The sequence below is a fragment of the Zootoca vivipara genome, chromosome 2, assembly GCF_963506605.1.
Source record: "Zootoca vivipara chromosome 2, rZooViv1.1, whole genome shotgun sequence".
Lineage (NCBI taxonomy): Eukaryota > Metazoa > Chordata > Lepidosauria > Squamata > Lacertidae > Zootoca > Zootoca vivipara.
In genome coordinates this window covers 51,946,413-51,966,029 of record NC_083277.1, presented here as the reverse complement: position 1 = coordinate 51,966,029, position 19,617 = coordinate 51,946,413, and the positions used below count along the sequence as shown (strand labels likewise).

The 19,617-nt window shown below is 40.3% G+C and overlaps 1 protein-coding gene across 3 annotated transcripts in view; it reads right to left on the bottom strand.

Annotated features, from left to right (window-relative positions):
- Positions 1-19,617, bottom strand: part of DNAH1 (dynein axonemal heavy chain 1) — a 132,646-nt gene that overhangs the window by 60,157 nt on the left and 52,872 nt on the right. For all 3 annotated transcript variants that reach the window (XM_035106095.2, XM_035106094.2, XM_035106098.2), the window contains exons 22-38: positions 17,077-17,241; positions 16,813-16,934; positions 16,330-16,435; positions 14,974-15,153; positions 14,063-14,203; positions 12,918-13,081; positions 12,266-12,379; positions 10,100-10,288; positions 9,300-9,405; positions 7,163-7,276; positions 6,382-6,531; positions 5,746-5,832; positions 5,070-5,256; positions 3,551-3,642; positions 2,841-2,995; positions 1,413-1,590; positions 899-1,093 (exon numbers count right to left, since the gene is read on the bottom strand). In XM_035106095.2, coding sequence (XP_034961986.1) covers positions 899-1,093; positions 1,413-1,590; positions 2,841-2,995; positions 3,551-3,642; positions 5,070-5,256; positions 5,746-5,832; positions 6,382-6,531; positions 7,163-7,276; positions 9,300-9,405; positions 10,100-10,288; positions 12,266-12,379; positions 12,918-13,081; positions 14,063-14,203; positions 14,974-15,153; positions 16,330-16,435; positions 16,813-16,934; positions 17,077-17,241 — 2,445 coding nt within the window. The remainder of the gene's footprint in view (positions 1-898; positions 1,094-1,412; positions 1,591-2,840; positions 2,996-3,550; positions 3,643-5,069; positions 5,257-5,745; positions 5,833-6,381; positions 6,532-7,162; positions 7,277-9,299; positions 9,406-10,099; positions 10,289-12,265; positions 12,380-12,917; positions 13,082-14,062; positions 14,204-14,973; positions 15,154-16,329; positions 16,436-16,812; positions 16,935-17,076; positions 17,242-19,617) is intronic.

Here is a 19,617-nt window from a genome sequence, read left to right as displayed (position 1 = left end):
GTTGTTATATAATTATGCTTTTCCTGCCTTTTTTACTCTGATGGGACTCAAGGCGGCTTACAAATAAAAACTAGAACCAATAAAAACACAGAAAAACCAATCATTAAAAGTGAGTGAAGTTGTGTGCACAGAATGAGGTCCATTCGCACAATGTGACTCTCCTCCCCCAGCATGTCCCCTGCACTGGAGGGTTGGGAGAAAACCCACACAGGTTTACGTGAAGACAGTGCTGAAAGTCTTTTTGCACAAGTGGACATTTTTCCATGAACGCATATGCCCCACTTAGTTCTACACTGAATTTCTCCCATTCTGCAAGCAAACACTTGATATGGCAAGGGATTCAAAACTATATGTACTTCTGAGACAACACCATATAGGAAGAAAAAGCGCCAGTGACTAAATTTAGTTTGGCCATTCGGCGAAGACTAGGAAGATCTTCACATGACATTGACCTCTCCCCTGTTATTAGTCTTAACCTGTGATTGTTAATACTGTATGGAGAAAAAAAGTGACCAGGAGACATGAAAATGAGCTTCACAAAGTAATGAAAGCAAGAGCCACAAATGCCATTAAAAAAAACCAAATCATTATCATGAATACACAACTGTAAAATCTTAAAAGCAATCCGGTTGCTAAACTTGGAAGCAAAAGAGACAGGGCTCAAATCACAGAGAACTTTCCCACTGCAAGCCAAATAACAATAAATTGGCATTTTGGAAGATTATAGCTCATGTACCGCACAGGTGAAGTTCCTGTCATCTAATAAACTGCATACACCAGCTGCCCCAAAACTAACAAAGGCAAACTTGATAGGTTCATATCCTCTTTTTGGCTAAAGGCTAGGCTGATTTACAGATTTTACACTGAATCAAAATATAGGAATATTGTAGTGGTTCACCTCTAGGAATCTGCTGAAAAGCGAGTCAAGGGCTCTAGCGAATGGCTTCATAATGTCTGGGATTCTCTTCAGCCAGCACTCAGTGAAGGGCTGTAATCCCAAAATGCTGGGTTCCAGGTATACCATGCCACATCGGGAAACAGTGGCAGGGGAAGCAACAGCTAAATCTTGCACTTCAAACATCATCGTCATTGCCTGGAAATGAGAGGAAAGGAGCAAAACTGTTCCCCACAGCTTTTCACAAAAGGTACGTAGTGTGGAGGGAATCCTAAAACTCTAATCCCTCATTGACTGGGATTATGTATTAGTGAAATCACAGTGCTGGTCAGCAGCATCCAGCATAAATACTAGAATTGTGTTCTTAAGTACAGTAATTTGGGCATGCTAAAATCAAATGGCTACATTTCAACCAAATATTCCCTCTTTCTCAGAGAAAAGCAGACTATACATTTAGAAATGACTCTGTGTATGTGTGTGGATACCAGGAAACAAAAAGAAGGAAAGAGAAAGATACCTCTGTTAGCTTAATGATTTCACCAGAGCTAAGACACAACTTCTTGTTATCATCCAGCACAGTGTTCATATTTTCAATCCAAACTGCATCAACTGGACCATCAAACATGTACCATTTCTTGTTAAGATCAGTAGCTATGGCTCCCACTCGGATAAGAGCAGGAAGAATCCCATCTGTCCTGTGAGGTAGGAAGGAGATCAGGAGTCAACCAAATAGTTGCACACTTCCATTTAGCAATGCCCAGTATAATTTATGACAGCATCACATTTGTGAACCCAAACGTCTCTCTCCACATCATGTCCTCTATTTTGCCCTAAATAGGTATGCAGGCAGATTCTGCTCTTTTGAAGATCATAAAGCAGAATCTGCCTTAAAAAAACCCAAAAAAAATCCCATTTGATTATTTTGATCAGAGAAAATGAAGTGTCAATGCATGTAATTATTCATTGCCAGAAATGCAAAGGCATCAATTGCTTCTGGATGTAGCCCAAGTGTTTTATCTCTGGATGCAGTCAAACATTTTAGCTCTATCAATGAATTGTTGTTATCAGTGTAAAACTCCTATAATTATTGCTCATTTTTGTTTATCCATACACTTAGTATATGCATGGTCATCTTTTTACAAGATCAAAAGAAAAGAAAACCCTCAGAGGCCCAGCTGGAAAGAACACTGGGCAAAAACAGTATTGCAAATAAGGCACCACACTTAACCATTATATGCTATGGAAACAGGTTGCATAAATATGCACTTCAGCCAAAGCCCACAAAACATTTACTTGGCATACACACATACAGTATAGATGTATGTACTTGACACAGCAAACAGGAAAAATGTATTATAGTGGAGTTTTTCCATGGGCTGTGGTTTTATGGCCATCTCTATTACTTTACTCCTGAAGATGGATCTGCGATTGTAGTGATCCACAGAACCGGTCTCCATCAGTTCACCTGTAAACCTTTTATACCCGGAGTGTGGTGAGATTGCCGAATTTAAGGGAAGGGAAGAAAAATCTCCTTAAATGCTTCTGCCTTCCTTGTGTGGAGGCCATCAGAATAAAAATGACAACTCCATTGATTAATGAATGAGAGGATACATTTGCAGGTGCAGGTGCATGTTTAGTGTCCAGTTCTCATTAGCTTTTAACGCCTTGAATATCTCTTTCATGTTACTTACACAGGCTCATCAGCAAAAACCCAACCCAACTCAAAAGAAAGTGCATGAGCCAACCAGTTATCCATTTAGTGTTATGGATTTTCTTAGGCCATAGAAAAGTACAATCAAAACATATGGGCATTAGCTAAAGTTATGCCTAACAAAAGAGGAGTTTCCTTAAATTTCAGTTTATACAGAGCTTATAATTCCTAGAAAAGGGACACGAGCAGACCAGAAGCCATCTAGAACAGATAAGGACAGTGTTTATCTTTTACCATTCATGAGTCAACAAGTCAAACTCTCCATACAGCTGGCCCATTGTAATAGATTTGGGATTCAATATAAAATAATTGACGGCTTCATAGTTTCCACCACTGACTGAAGGCCGACCTTTCAAAGATGTCATTGCAGCTGCCAAAACTTTGTAACACTGAAGACAGAAAGAGTGCAAGGGAATAAAACATCATGGCATCTATTTGAAGGGTGAAAAGAAAGACAATTCAGACTCACCATGAATCTACAAAAATGAAGAATGCAAAGTAGTAATAAAGGACTTTGTCCAAGGGTTTGACATGATTAAGAAAAGAGGATTATAAAAGACAAGCACTGATCACAAAAACAGAGGAGGGGATGGCCTTCATTCTTTTGGAAAGTTGATGTAATATCGGCAAACATCGCACTCCAGAAATCCCAGCAAAGCTGTACAGGCTCAAAGTCAGCCATACTTTCCTTAATGAGGCTCTTCCACAGTACACATAAGATCAGTATATCAGTTTTAATCCTAGTGTTCTTATTTCAAAGCTCTTCTATGCAGGCTGCTACTGTACTTTGCAAGAAGGGATTTTTCTGTCTCAGAACAATATCTCAAAACACATTAAAGCCAAGCACAAAGGCTGGAAATGCTGTAAGTGCTGGACAAACCACCTTAGCATTATTTCCTTTTCATCTGTTGACAGCAACACCAGGCACCTCCGGCAGTTCTTACCTTAGTTTTTCCTGAGCCTGTCGGTCCCACCAGCATGAGACCATGACGTACCACAGTAGTTTCATATAGCTGGATGCACTTCATCACAAATCCTGGAAGAAAAAGATTCAGAATGGGAATGCCTCACAGTTGCTTTCACAGGCCTGCAGGTCTATGGATACAAAACTGTGTGGATGCTATAAGCTCCCAAAGCACCACTGAAGGCACACACCAGTTTGTTCCTTAGCCATCTTGAGAAAGAAGTCACCACAGCCTACAATGCTACTATTACTTACTCAATCCTTTCATAGCTATTGCACATTGTAGAATCCAGAGAGTGATATAGTATACAGTGGTACCTCAGGTTACAGATGCTTCAGGTTACAGACTCTGCTAACCCAGAAATAGTACCTCTGGTTAAGTACTTTCCTTCAGGATGAGAACAGAAATTGCACAGCGGCGACAGCAGGAGGCCCCATTAGCTAAAGTGGTACCTCAGGTTAAGAACAGTTTCAGGTTAAGAACGGACCTCCAGAACGATTTAAGTTCTTAACCCGAGGTACCACTGTACATGTAAATAAAAGCACATTTTCACTTACAGCACACCAACTTTGCAATTCTCTCTTTTCTTGGCATCAGGTGAAAAACCATTTTATTTGCCTGGTATTTTAGACTGAGCTTGGTTTTTATCAGTGGAATTATTATTTTATCTAATTTTAATGTTCTAAAGCTTTGATCATTTTTTATTGTTATTTTAAATATTCTTTGCTCCAGGAGCTATTTTACGTTAAAGCATGTAGCAGAATGAAAAATAATAATAAATATTAAATATACGCTTCAGGTAAATGACATAAAGTTCCAAGTTTACGGTCCTACTTAGATTGCACAGTATTCTGCCAGAGTGTTAGGAAACAGGGAAAAAAATCACACCAAAAAAATCTAGGTAACAAATGTAATCAGGGGAACAAAATGAGCATAGATTTGGGGTTTATACTTTTCCTGGCAAGAATTTAAAATGTTAAGTGGTATACAGATGCTTTAAAAATAAACAAATGACATTTTCCTCACTGCTGTGAATATTTTGCTTTAAGAATTTCTGGGCCTGATCTACTTAATTTCCATTTTTGATGCTCTGAGAACAAAATCAGAGCAGAGGTTAAAAAGGAATGCCCACAGATGGAAAGACAGATTTATTTATTGAGGCTGCAATCCTATATTCACTTACTTTGGAGTAAGCTCCACTGAACCCAATGAGACTTAATTCTGAACAGACAAGTAAAGCATTGCTCTATTATTTAATTATGGCATTGTATTCTGCCTTTCTTCCACATAACATGAGGTGAAGAACATGGGATTCCCAGATAGGTTCCATCCAGGCACTTAAAAACCCACCCTCACACAATGATCCATGAGCTGCAATTGCTGAACAACAAATTATACGGTAATCCACTGCTGTGGTGCCAAGTTTCCAAAGTTCACTAGAGACTAATATATAGTTTTTAGAAAACTCCACAGAGCAATGTGTTACTTTTTCACTTACCATCAACATCTTTTAAGTTGTCTTTAAGACAGTATCTGTGAATTGCTTCCTCCAGGATGCCATAATCAATAGGTTCCTCTTTGATCTTAGGAAACAGATCAGAAATTATACCATTGAAAAGCTTCAGGTCATCCTGCAGGAATTTAGGAACATTGACATCCTTGATGGCCCTTAGGCAAATCAGTTCCTGCAAGCAAGAAATGTATATTAGTAAAAGTTCTTCCTATTTTCTTGGATTTCCATGCCCAGCCTTTAATTGCCACACTATGAAATCTTGATTATTCTACAGAGCTACTAATCTTTGCACCTTCTTTCAAGATTCTTAATTTTTTACTGAAGAAATCAAAATAATCGAAATAAAAGTTACAAGATCCAGCCCTAAATGGAATTGTTGTTGAATTTTAATGTACAAATCTTTGTAGATTATGTATAGACAGAGCAGAACAAAATTTTAAACAAAGTTAGTCTTAGCACAGCCTTCACCAACATGATGCTCTCCATATGTTTTGGACTAGAGGGTCTATGCCCCTGCTGGAAAGTTATTCCCAACACTCTGCCCCACCAGACGAGCAACACATATCCAGAACATAACCAGAAAAGTGGCTCTTAACTATTCTAGTCATCCTCATGCAACACTGCATATGGAGCCATTTAAAGTGGGACTACTTGAACTTGCCTCGTCCATTGTTGGATTTTCTCTTTTGAGATTGCCAGCAGCTGAAATGACTGTCTTCACAGCTCTCATTCCAAAGTCATAGTGATCCTGCAGCAGAGATATGGGAAATGACAATAGTGGAAATAGGAACTGAAATGGAATGGCAAGCATCTAATCAGTTAGACAAGAAAAGGGAACAATCTGCCAATCTCCTTCTCTACTTGCAGCCCAGCCTCTTTCCTAAGAAAAGAAAAAGAGGGAGAATCTTTACATAGCTAGGCCATACTTTCATTCTGAACAAAGGTAAAAGACAAAGAATAGAGAGGCAGAGAGTACTGTTATGAAGAAGGGTATTAGATACTGCAGCAATCCTTTTTAGTTTCTTCTGTCCTCATAAAGCAATTCCTTGGTAACAACTGAAAATGAAACCAGGGCATGAGTGATAACATTGATATGATTGCACAAAAACTTGAGCTAAGGAGGACCAAAACGGATAAAGGACAGCCACTGAGATAGCAATGAAAGTGAGAAGAGAATATGGTGCTCCAAGTACAAGATATCAGAATCAGCAACAATTCCAAGCTACAGGATGTACTCTAATGGCACTCTAAAGATTCCTCCTACATTAGGAAGGCTGGATGGCTCAAAAATACTGACCTGGGAACTGAGTTGTTCAGAAGACAATTTAAAGGTGGTAGTGATCTTCTTTGCCAGAACTTTGGCTTCATTGAAGCCAAATGAATACAGAGAAATCTCAGCAATCATAGAGTAATCTGGAACCATCATAGCCACAGGACGAAAAAGAGCCTGGAAAGCACAAAGTCACCATGAAGAGGGAAGGCTCCACATATATTTACTCTTAGCAATCTGTGCTTATGGATGGTAAGCAAATTAAAAGCAATCCGCACAAAAGAGGTTATCAACCCAAGTGGCAGCAACCCTTTCTAATTGCACACAGAAGATAGAATCTATGAAATTTGCCAGTTGCAGCTAAAATCTTTTTTTAATGTTTGAGATTTCTGAGGAGGCATTTCCAACTATTTGGGGGATAATATAACATCTTATTGCATAATCAGACTTAGTAGCATTCAAAAACAGTCTCCCTTGCCAACGTGAATTTAAGTGATTTTCCTAACTTTGTGGGAGTGGAAATTTCACCAAATTTACCTATGCTTTGAAATTGGAAGAGATTTTCTCCCTTCAAAGCAATACATTCTAGAGGTTGGGATACTCCCATCCCATTTATGTCTACAAATAAAGGATGAGCCCAGCAGGCCTTTGATGTGGTCATTGAACTGCCTTTTGTTCCTGCCCCTTCCCAACCTTAGAACTGCATCCTGAGATAGTCAAAACGTAGATGTCATAGCATTACAGTTAAGTAAGAGACAGTTGTTCATATATGAACTGAGTGTAGCAAAGTCCAGCAGTCTTTAGTTACCTTTAAGTTATCCGGTAGTTCAGTGCGTCCGGCATAGCCAGGGTTCATTGTGATGAAGACCGCACAAGATGGAACCAGTGCAATTTCAGCTCCTTCAAATATGAAGCGATCCACCTAGACCCAGTAAAACATCATCATAGTGAATGACTTGCTGGTAAGCAAATATCCTCAATTCCAGATGGAACAAAATCCTTTTTTTTTGTCAAAACAGATAAATCTAACCTTACAAATCCAGTCAAATGTCCTCACTGGGCTGGTCCAAAGATGCACACTACCCACTCATCAGTTTGCAGCCAGGACCAGATTTGTTTAGGATTCAGTTGGACACACAATGACATCCCTCCCTTAGATTTGCACTTCCCTGAACTTGGTCCATCCTAAGGCATGGTTGCTCATTCTACCCTGCAGTGGCTTTGGCTGCATTTGCATCCACTGCATCTCTTCTAGAGGTGTGTCAGGTGGCAACTTGGGCTACTCCAAATTCTTTCACAGAGAGTTATATGATGGACTTGCATGCTTCCTTGGAGGATGCATTTGGAAGGCATATCCTCCAGAAATTAATTCCTCATCATTAATTTGCCAGCTCCCATCCTAGGATTAGTAGGGGTAACATTGGAGCATGTCGTTTGCTGGTGTCCTGGTGCCTATGGTATTGACGTGAAAGGTGTTTCTAAGGAGGCACTAGGACATCACCAAGGCCCTTCACTGGGATTGTTTACATTTCTTATATTATGGATGGCTACTCCTGGTGTCTGGAGTCTGTCATGCCATTAGTTTCTTTCTAGGATATCTGTTAGTATATTCCGGCGTACAAGGCGACTGGGCATATAAGACGACTCCCCAATTTTCTATTTTAAATATAGTTAGGCGAGCGGGCAGCTCGGTTCACGGGGGACCCGGCGTATAAGGCGACCCCCTAATTTTGAGAAGATTTTTGGGGTTAAGAAGTAGTCTTATACTCAGGAATATACAGTATATGTTCTGGCTGGAAGGGCAAACTATCACTCCAGGGGAGGGGCGGCACAAAAGCCTTTAGGAGTAATGACTTTTTTTCTGCCTTTGAGTCTTTGTAACCAGTTAGCCATGCCTCTCTGACTATAAATTTCATGAATAAATAAAAGAAATAGAATCCACCAGTGGATTCCATGCTGGAGAGTCTCTACCTTTGTCTTGAGGCTTGTCATATGTTCATCTACTTATACAACAAATTTCTACTTAAACAGCAAATAAAACAAATGCTGGATAATGTTTTTGTACCAACATACTTGAAGCAGAACTAGAACACCAGCACAAAGATACCTACTCTGTAGCCCACAATCTGAAAAGAACAGCTTACATAACAAGCACCAGAGAATGCAAGTAACGACCCTTCTGAATGTATTGAAACCAGCCAATTAACTTTGAAAAGAAGTTTCTTCAGCTAGGCGAAAACTATTCAAACCTCTGCGCAGTAGCAGGGTTTTGCCATGCTATGAAAACCTGTGCAGCGCCCAAAACTCCTACACTAAACTGCCGGTTAAGTGGCAGAAGGGACTAATAGGAGCCTTGAAAGCTTCCTTTTCTCTTAATTAGGGAAGCAGAATTTTCCAGTTCAATATTCTATTAGAAATATATTCATATTAAAAAAGGTCTCCAAAGGACTACCTGTCAAAAAAGTAATAAAAGTAAAATCATCTGACATTTAAAATATGCATTCTATTAAATGATTATGGAACTGCCAATATAAAGGAGGAGAACCCCCTAAATCTGCCAATACGTAGGCAGGAAAAACAACAAGCTTTAAATAGCATCTCAGAAATCACTCAAACCTCCACAAAACAAAAAAAAACAGCCCACTGGGGAGAAAAACTTCAGGAGACAACCAAGAATCATATATACAAGGGGAAAGCAACCAAATTATATGCACAAACAAACAATTAAAGGTCAGAAGAGCACCAGCTTGGTCTGCTTCAAGCAAGGGCAGAAAAAATGAAGTGTCACTTTAGAGGGGCAACAACAGAAGCCTTTAGGAGTGGTGACATTTTCAAGGAAGTGAAGCATAATGATATCCCACTTGGTGATGTCCTAGTACCTACTGGAGAAATAAAAGGGTGGTTCGGGAAGCCAAATTCCTTCACTCTTCACTGTCTTAACTTACCCTCTGCTGTTGAGCTTTCTGAATTGTTGTGATTTGCTGGGCAACTACAGACAACACTTCAATGTCAATGCGGTTGAACTCATCGAAGCAAGCCCAGGCTCCAGAACTGAGCATATAAGGAGAAGACAGTATCAGGAATCCAATCGTTACTTGCAAAAATTCAGTTGGTCTTAAAAGGCATGAAGAGATTATGCCAATCTAGACAGCACTGGGAAGGGAAGGTGGGGTGGGAGTGAGGTTGGGGCTGCACCAATGTGCTGCTGGGAGTGCAGGATTGGCTCTGCTGCTGCATTTGTACAGCACCAGCCTCACTACTATCCCAGTGCCTTCCAGGCAAACTGCAGAGATGCTGGTGTTGGGAGAGCAGCTCTGTCTCACCATGCTGGCTGTTACTGGTGGCAAGTTATGCAAATTTATGCAAACTGCCTACCATTTGATACCAACCTTCATGTGCAACTATTTTACATGTCCTCTTTGGGACAGTCACAATATGTAAATTGGGCCCAGCTTCCAAAGATTACTGGGCTTTGAACTATGTAAGTTAGCACAATCTAAATGTTTATTGGGTTCTCTTTTACTCTATCCGACCAAATATAGTAGTACATCACTACAGAATGCTCAAACAGGCAATATATGGAGATGGCTAGTAGGGAAATAATCATTAGGCTTGCTACTTGTTCATAGACTCACCTCTGCTTTATTAGATGCAACAATATTCTGATTCAAGTATTGTCTTGCAAACCAATAATTTTGCGGCTGTGTTATGTAGCATATTCATATATGGCATTGTTTTGTAATACCTGGCTAGTCCTTTCAGGAATTTCCCCATTGCCATGAAATCAAGCTGATCAGAGCAATTAAACACAACCGTCTGGATAGCTAAAGCTTTCCCCAGATCTTTAGTCGTCTCTGTTTTGCCTGTTCCAGCTGGTCCTGCAGGAGCGCCCCCGAATTTCAAGTGCAATGCTCCAGTAAGTGTCAAGTAGCATCTATAACAAAGAATCAAATAATTTTAAGGCTGGAAGGGTTCATCTAGTCAAATGTAAGGCAGTGAAGAATTTATTATTCATTTATAAACATTACCAAATAGCTCATTGTGTTAATATATTAAGAAGAATGCAGTTTACTATCAAATGACAGTATACTACGAGGGAAGATCAGAAGACTCTATGAAAGGGGTGGGCTCACCCTTTTCAGGCAAACCCTCTGGGGCCTACATCTCATGGTGGGCATGGCCAAAGTGTAAAAGTAGATGTGACCAATTTTTAAACAACAACAACAACAAAAGGACAAATCTTGAGAGAATCACAAAACATTTTGAAAACACAGAAGAGGATCCATGGGAGTGGTCTTTTTAATGTAATATTAAAAATATATTAATGGGTGAATTTTGGGGAACCTTTTGGCTCATGGTTTGTCTCCTCCAGACAAATTTTTTGCCTATGTTGTAAACCAGCCCAATTCAAATGTGTCTTGGGTGTGTGCGTGAAATGTCCTGAAATAAATTGTGACATATGTGTGGTGTATCAGAAGAATGTCATTTATCTGCTTCTCTGGGTTTTTGTTTTAAAAACCACATAGGGCGTCAACACTGACTAGGGTTAAAAAGTACACACCCTTTTAAAGATTCAGGTGGCTTTCTTGGGACTGATTGATTGCTGGAGGTGCTTTTTGTCTACAGAAAACTGTGGGTTGTTTGCAACTAGCTTTTATCCAGAGCAGACCCATATAAATTAATGACCATGACTAACTTAGGTTCATGAGTCTATTCTAAGTAAAAGTTACAGTACTTGAATCCAACCCTGTATATAGCCAGTGGCTGAAAACTGGGAAGATCGTTTACCACCAAGAAGGTGACAGTAAACTAGATGGACTGCATTCTAAGTCTACTTCTCTGTGTGTTCTGCAATAAAAGGCATACCCGGGGTGGATTTCAATACTTCAAAATGACATGCTGCAAGAAAAAGCTTTTAAAAGGGACTCACTAGGTTTTCTGATCTAAATATGCTTTATGACCTTAACATGATGATCAATAATAGCTAGAACAAGTGAGATCCGGTTGAAACCTCCTGAGAACAATTATATTAGCACTTCAACACATTCATTTGCTATCCCATCCCTTGCTCTGCTAAAGCATCAATAATCAATAATGGTACTCAAAAGGAATAAGAATTTTTAAAAAGAAGACATAGATCATATGCTATTATTCTCAAAGAGCTGCTTTAACCATACCGTTTAATGATGAATAACCATCATTCAATATTATCCACGGAGGACCACTTGATTAAACTGCTTCTGTTATCATTATTGAGAACTGAACGGCTATATCCTTGTTCAGCCTGCAGAAATGCAATCCATCTTCCATGCATGCAACCAATTACTGTACTACACGGTCAATTTTTTAAAAACAACAACCAACCACATGCATACATGCATTGGTCAACTAAATAGAAAGCTTTTTTTAAAAAAAGTTATGCACTTTAAACATAGTTTCTCTAAGACATGTGGAATCTGTTCCAAAACACTCCACCATATTTGGCATATGCAGACACAAGAGCTGTGTGGATAATATAGATTCTATGTCACCATAGGTCAAGCAGATACACCCTGTGTAGTTTTTGCTGCACAGTCTGTGCCAGAAATACATGCGAAAGTGATTATTGCTCACCCAGACTCTAAGCTAGGCCCAGTTTCCCACTGACTCCATATGTATCTGGTTTTTTAGGAGCTTCCATGTTAGGTCTTAGGCTTTGTCTGAGCATACTCTTGCTGCCTGGCCCTGCTTGGAGTACTGCAATGTACTCTATGTGGGACTACCTTTGAAGATGACTCAGAAACTACAATTAATCAACAATTGAGCTGCTACACTGGCAGAGTTGACCCTTGATTCAGCTCTCAAAGAGTGATGTATTCATTCAAGATTATGGAGGTAATTTGTTGTTTTTTAGTCTAATAAGTCATGATACCTGTCAGTGAGAGGTGTAATCACCAGGCGCCCACTGTTGCCCAAGTATTCATAGCCATAGATAAATTCAGCATTCACTGCCCGGATATACAAATCATCTCTTGTCCAGTAGTACCTAATGTTAAAGAAAAGTTAAATGCAGAATGATATAGGAAGAAAACTGCAAGAGCTAACAAAGGGTTCCTTATACCATCAGTTTAAAACACTGCAGTCCTGTTTATTTGGTTGTATTTTGTTCATGTTAAACAATGCATATTCTTTTATAACGTTGCATGTTCCACCTGCATATTATTGAAAAACTGGGCATTTAATGAGAAATGTTAATGTATGCAGAAAATGTTATGTATGCAGAAAAAAAACAGTAGATTTAACAGAAATTTCCCACAACAACAAAAAAGGTTAAGCGTGGAACACCTCTCAGCAACTAGCATAAAGCACAAGAGAAGAAAGATAATGTGAACTTGTATTATACAATAATAGTCAGACGATCCTTTTCAGACCTTTGTGGTTATTCTTTCTCTGTCTCTAAGGCTGTGTGCTTCAGGGTGTCCTGCCTAGTTCATGTACCTCACAGTAGCTGAAGGCAGGGATATTCCCATGTTATTAACTCACTACCCAAAAACAGCGATAACAGATTCTAAGAAATCTCTCACCTGAGCTGAGAAATCCACTCAAAATCATTCTCACTGCTGACATTCTCCTCAACAAGTCTAGCTGCCACATCCTTGGCATGAACTTCAATCACAATGAGAGCTGATAACACTCCCCGCTGCATCCGAGACAGCTTCCCTCGCACAAGTGCTACTAGGTCGCTCAGCTGTGCAAGGAAAGCATAACAAGTCAGGCCATGCCTTGGAGATATATCCCATGTCTACTTGGCATTCTATAGTTAGCAATGTACTGAAGTGTGTAAGAAAACTGGAGCCCCTTAGGAGAAAAAGAAAAGCCACTTCTCCGCCTTCCTCACAAGCTACATTTTGTGAAGGGAGGAGGAGAAACAGTACTACTCTAGACTGCCTTGGTCAGACCCCACTTGGAGTACTGTGTCTAGTTCTGAGTGCACAATTTAAGAAGGTTACAAGCAGGAACATGTGCTGAGGAGGGCAACCAAAGTGATCAAGGGTCTGGAAACCGAGTCTCATGAGGAATGGTTGAGGGAGTTAGGCACGTTTAGCCTGCTAAAGAGGAGACTGAGAGGAGGTATGATAGCCATCTTCAAATATCTGAAGGGCTGCCACCAGTTTGTTTTCTCGTGCTTCAGAGGGGAGGACCCGAACCAATGGATTCATGTTACAAGAAGGGAGATTTCAACTAAACACCAGGAAGGACTTTCTGGCAGTAAGAGCTGCTCAGCAATGGAACAGACTCCCATGAGAACTGGTGGACTCTCCTTCCTTGAAGGTTTTTAAGCAGAGATTGGATGGCCATCTGTCATGGCTGCTTTTGTTGAGATTCCTGCATTGCAGGAGGTTGGACTAGATGAACCTCAGGGTCCCTTCCAACCCTACAGTTCTGTGATGGCAGTGAAGCAAGGGCTGGTGGGCACTGTCTTGATCTTTATGAGTTTTTCTTGGTCTTTATGAGTTTTTCACAATCTCGGGGGGGGGGAGCTAATGCGTAGGACAAGTTTCTGGCCCACCCACCACTGACATGCAACCCCTGGAAGGTTCCCCACAAAGAAATGTTGCCATCAGGCTGAAAAAGGGTCCCCAGCCTTGGCCAACTAGGTGATATAAAAAGCAGGCTTTCAGTGCAAAAGCAACTGAGTCTAAGTTACACAATGAATTGAAATTATTACCTGAGCACTTAGTTGTGGAAACAACCTGGTGGCCAAATCTCCAGCTTCCAAGGCCTCTGACACTTCTTTTGTCCAGAACGTCTGACATCCGGCAATGGTCACCTGGCCTGGCCAATCTAAGACCCATGTAGTCCGTGGTGTCTTTATTAAAAACATATGGCCTTAATATTAAATACAATGGAGAACCTCCCCCCTCCCCCAATTTCATCACTGTTTAAGCATAGTTGCTGTTTCTGACAACAGTTTCAGCCCTAGATCACCCTGTCCTTCTCTATGCCCTGTTACACCCTCTGAGCTTGGCTATGCTACTTTTGGAGTTTTTCCATATGTGAGCCAAGGTAAGACAAAATACACCATTCTCTTTAGCAGAAGCTTCCCAAATCCTGGCACCTCTTTTTCCAGAAAAAAAGCCCTGGCCTTACATATTCCATTGTTTCCAAAATATTGTAACCAGGTTTAAAAAACCCAATGCGTAAGTTAGGGTACAGACTGCCTACTGTGCCAATCATTTGGCTTACAGGCAACAACCGATGAACATGTGTCCGAATGATGTGTGATCGCACATGTGCTCACAGCGCTGAACCTGGAAATGACCCGAAAAGGTCACTAAAAGGGCAGAACAGGAGTGGAACAGGGGCAGGGCAGAACAGGGGGCACTGTTCCTAGATGATTAAAGAACGCTGATCCCAAAATAGACAAGACTACAAGACACAAGTAGGAATGCAGTTATATGCACCATTAAGATCCAAGCATACAGATGGAAAGCCAGAGGATTATTAGAAATATACTTCAAAGATCCGTCAGCAGAGATTGCTGTCCATTGGTTTTTAAGATGAAGCACCCCAAACCCACAAACAAGCTCCATTTCTTAAGTGAAATTTACATACTGTAGTTCTATGCAAGACACTTACCTTTGGATAAACCTTGATGGACCTTTCAATGTTGTCCCGCACACTGGCCCTCATGATCCTCTCAACTTCCAGCAACCAGTCTTCCACATTGCCAGTAGGATAAATGGGAGAGAAAAGTTTTACTTCTTCCCCTTCTGCAGAATACATGTGTGTAATTTGAAGATCTTCCTGAAATTGCAGCTAATGAGAGGAAGCACAGCATGAGAAGCCAAGTAGGAGAACTACCCTCCATCCCCTACTTTGCACAAGGATGTAGATTCACCGTCATGTGGGATTAATAGCAAATATATATATTTTATAGTCAACTTCACTGCCCTAAATTCAAACCCCTTGACGCTCACTCTGCAAATGTTCATTAACTTACTTGATGTTGATTCATACACAAAGGCATATACAGGTGAAACTCGGAAAATCAGAATATCGTCAAAAAGTGCATTTATTTCAGTAATTCAACTTTTTATTTTTTATTTTTCTTTTAATTTTTACAAATGCTTTCTTATGGAAATTCCACAGTAATAAAACAAATAGTTACAATAATACAAAAATAAACAAAAATAAACATTGCTATTACATTTCATTAATTACATTCCATTTATAATTGACCCGCCTAATGACAAATAATTACAATTACAACAAATAAAGGCTTGACATATCTTGCTTTGCATGTCATGCATCTATCTCATATATTGGTTTCACCTTTTAAGTTGCGTTACTGAAATAAATGCACTTTTCAACGATATTCTAATTTTCCTAGTTTCACCTCTATTTCAATATATAAGCACCTTGCTAGTTAAAGGTGCTGGATTAAAAGGTCACCTTTTTAAAAAGTATTCTCTACATCTACCAGGAAGAGGCAATACAGTATGGTAACATGCCTCCTTATTCAGCCTGAAAAAGAAGGAGCATAGGTACCAAAAAGAAGAGACTGGCACAGAACTGGGTATGTTTTGAGCCTTCTAAAACCAGTGGGCAAAATCAAAACAAACTACAGGTACATTGCTACACCTTTGTTTGTGTGATTCAGTTCATGGTCTCCTCTGAGATGGCTACCTAGTTTGCAACCTGTGGTGATTGCATGGCTATCATCCATTGAGGAAAAACTCTCTCTCTCTCTCTCTCTCTCTCTCTCTCTCTCTCTCTCTCTCTCTCTCTCTCTCACACACACACACACACACACACACACACACACACACACCAAACTGAAGTATGCAGACTTGCAACTGACTCCTTTCATGTATCTAACTAAATACCAGCTGTTACTATAACCATGCTAGCATAGATGAACCTGTTCGCTCCATTCCTCTCTGACTCTTCACAGTACAAGCAGGACCCCCAAAGTGGATGGCTATTATTTACCCGAGCAATATTCTCAAAACACTTGCGGAGATGAGGCTGCACAGCTGTGGGGTCTTTGGTCTGAGATAGTATTTCTAACAGCTCATCATCAGAAAGGAAGTAAAATCTGCAAAGAAAGGAGATTGGTGTTTTGTTCCGGGTCTCTAGCTTTTCTACCAGTGAAAGCACTCCAAGATTAAATGCTGAGAATGATATTTAAAACTTTGACCATCATCCTAAAACACTTACTTCAGAGTAAAATCACATTGCTAGTGGCTGGCATTGGGTGACTGAGGCAATTTTCTCCCTGAAAGAACCTGGGTGCACCAGACCCTCAAAAACCACACACAATAGGATCCATATTCTTCCCCCCTGTACATTTCCTGAATTCTAACATATGGATTTTTATCAAATGCAAGTCCTACTCAGAGTAGATCCGCATAAATTAATGGCTCTAAGAACTAAAGTAGTATGTTGAAGTTCAGCCTCAAGCAATAGAATTACCTTGGGAAAGCTCCTCTCTTGGTCTCCAAGTATTCACTTAGGCCTTTCTGCACCAGGTCAAGTAGCTTATTACATTCCCGCAGCTTTTCCAGCAGCCTGGGATCAGGACACACATTAATCACCTGGGAACAGCATGACCAACAACTGTTAGTTCTGCAGGCACCTGAATAGATTAGTTTCAGCAACATATAGAAGCAAAGATGAGCAACTTTTAAAAATGTAACAGATTCTGTGTTTTGTAGCCAAGCACTGACATAACCTCACCTCTCTGTTCTCATCAGCATTTTTCATGATTTTTTTCCATGACCTCTCCATAGTTTGGTAGCGCTTGCTTTCCACTGGCAATTGTCTGTTGATGTCTTCCGAGCTGAAAATGGGCTCCAAATACAACCAGGAACGCTGGCATGTCAGCCATTCTTCTAAGACATCCTGACAGGAATGCATGCACATCAGGAAAAGCACACCAACAGGCACACCAATACAGTGGTACCTCTGGTTAAGAACTTAATTCGTTCCGGAGGTCCGTTCTTAAGCTGAAACTGTTCTTAACCTGAAGCGCCAATTTAGCTAATGGGGCCTCCCGCTGCCGCCACGCCGCCAGAGCATGATTTCTGTTCTCATCCTGAAGCAAAGTTCTTAACCTGAGGTACTATTTCTGGGTTAGCGGAGTTTGTAACCTGAAGTGTTTGTAACCCGAGGTACCACTGTACATATTTACTCAGATTTAATTCCCACTGAATTAAATTGAACTGACTCCCAAGTAAATGAGTATAGGACAGGCATCCCCAAACTCGGCCCTCCAGATGTTTTGGGACTACAACTCCCATCATCCCTAGCTAACAGGACCAGTGGTCAGGGATGATGCGAACTGTAGTCGCAAAACATCTGGAGGGCTGAGTTTGGGGGTGCCTGGTATAGGATTACCACCTAAAAGAATTGGTTCCATTATTTATGTTCTGGGCTCAAATTGAAGATCTCTAGAGGAAGAGTCTACAAATTATACATGTTAATATTACAAATATCAGAGTAGCTGAATTTTCTTTGCAGTCTGAAGTATTCAAGCTATTGCCTACCCCATTGGTATCACAGTAAAGGTCCTAATATGAAAAAGAAATAAAACTGCAACTCTCCAGAAAGATCCTTGGGCAGGTTCAACTAATGAGTCCAGTCTAGTTGAGGCCAATTGGGTCTCAGTTACACAGAGGATAACTCTAGATGACCTCAGTAGCGAACTGGGATATAAGGGCTCAAATGGTCCTTATGGTATCTTGAGCGAAAGTTGTTCAGGGCTTTGCAGATCAACACAACAGCCTTGAACCTAGTCCAGTAGCATATGGGCAGCCAGCACAGAGTTGTCACATGCTGTTGGCTATCTGCCTCTATCAGTAGTTTAGTTCCTACACTCTACATGAGCTAGAGCTTCCAGACCAGACCCAAGAGCAGTCTCACATAGAGGGCACTGTTGTAATCCACTCTCAAAGTTACCAGAACATGCACTACAGGGGCCGAGTTATCCCACTTCAGCTGTTGTTGGTGTACCAGATGAAGCTAATAAAAGGCACTCCTAGCCACAGATTACTTGGGCCTCTAATGAGAAAGATGCATCCAGATGTACCCCCACACTACATTTTGGCTCCTTTAGAGGGAGTGCAGCTTCACCCAGAACAGGCAAGTAGCCTATATTCTGGACACAGGAACCACCATCCACACAAAAACTCTGTCTTCCCAGGGTTTAAACTCAGTTTTATTGGGCCTCATCCAGTCCACCACTGCATTAAGGCAACAAATCCAGCACTTGCACAGCCTCTCCTGATTCAAATGTCATGGAGATGTGGAACTGCATGCCCTCAGAGTACTGATGGCATCGTTCTCCCTAACACCTAAGGACCACTCCCAACAGCTTCATATTGATAAGCATCAATGTAAAATCTATTTAGCACTGGAGACAGAATTGTGCCTGATTGGGGGGGCATGAGAGAAGGAGAGGAGGGAAGCCCCATTGTGCTAGCATAACTATTTAGTTGAATCCAGCCTATTATATTCAAAGAGTCTATATTCAAAGAGACTTTCACCCTAGTAAATGTATTTAATACAGATACAACTAGTCTGGTGTATTAGTAAAAGTCTATTCCAGAAACTCAGTGGTAATACATACACTGCAAAGCCGTAGAGGGAAGGAATCATATTTTGGTGTTAAGCATTTCTTTCAGATACATATCATGCAAGAAGAAGGCTGAGTTGCATATTCAACTTATAACGTTTACATAAAATATTTGGAATGAAATCCAAATATTTACAAGAAAGCACGGCAAAACATAAAAAGATGCAAAAACCAATGGAAGGTGCAATTTAGCTCCATTTTGTGTGTGTCAAGTCTTTGAACAATAATTGCAACATGTCCACTCATGATCATAGTATTTTCAACAGCTGACAACAAATATAAAAAAGTTGTAGCTATAATAAACGGATTTTGGCTACAATTCTTTTGCAGCACTTTTGCTGTTTAAATCCCACTGAAGCCAAGATGTTGTTAAATTCTTAGACTGTACACTATAATACTAGTAAGAAGCTATATGATAGTACTCAGGTTCCTTTTCTACAAGAAATACTACTGGACTTTTAAAATGAGCTTATGTATTTACTATAGTGGGAATAACATTAAAACAGCAATGTTAATATGATAATTTGAGGTCTCCTAGTGACAAATAGAATCCATGAGATGAGTTGCTTAATAATTGCCAGTTTGAAAGAAGGCTTTCTGTGGTGATACGAAGTAAAATAAAAAAAATTCCTTCAGTAGCACCT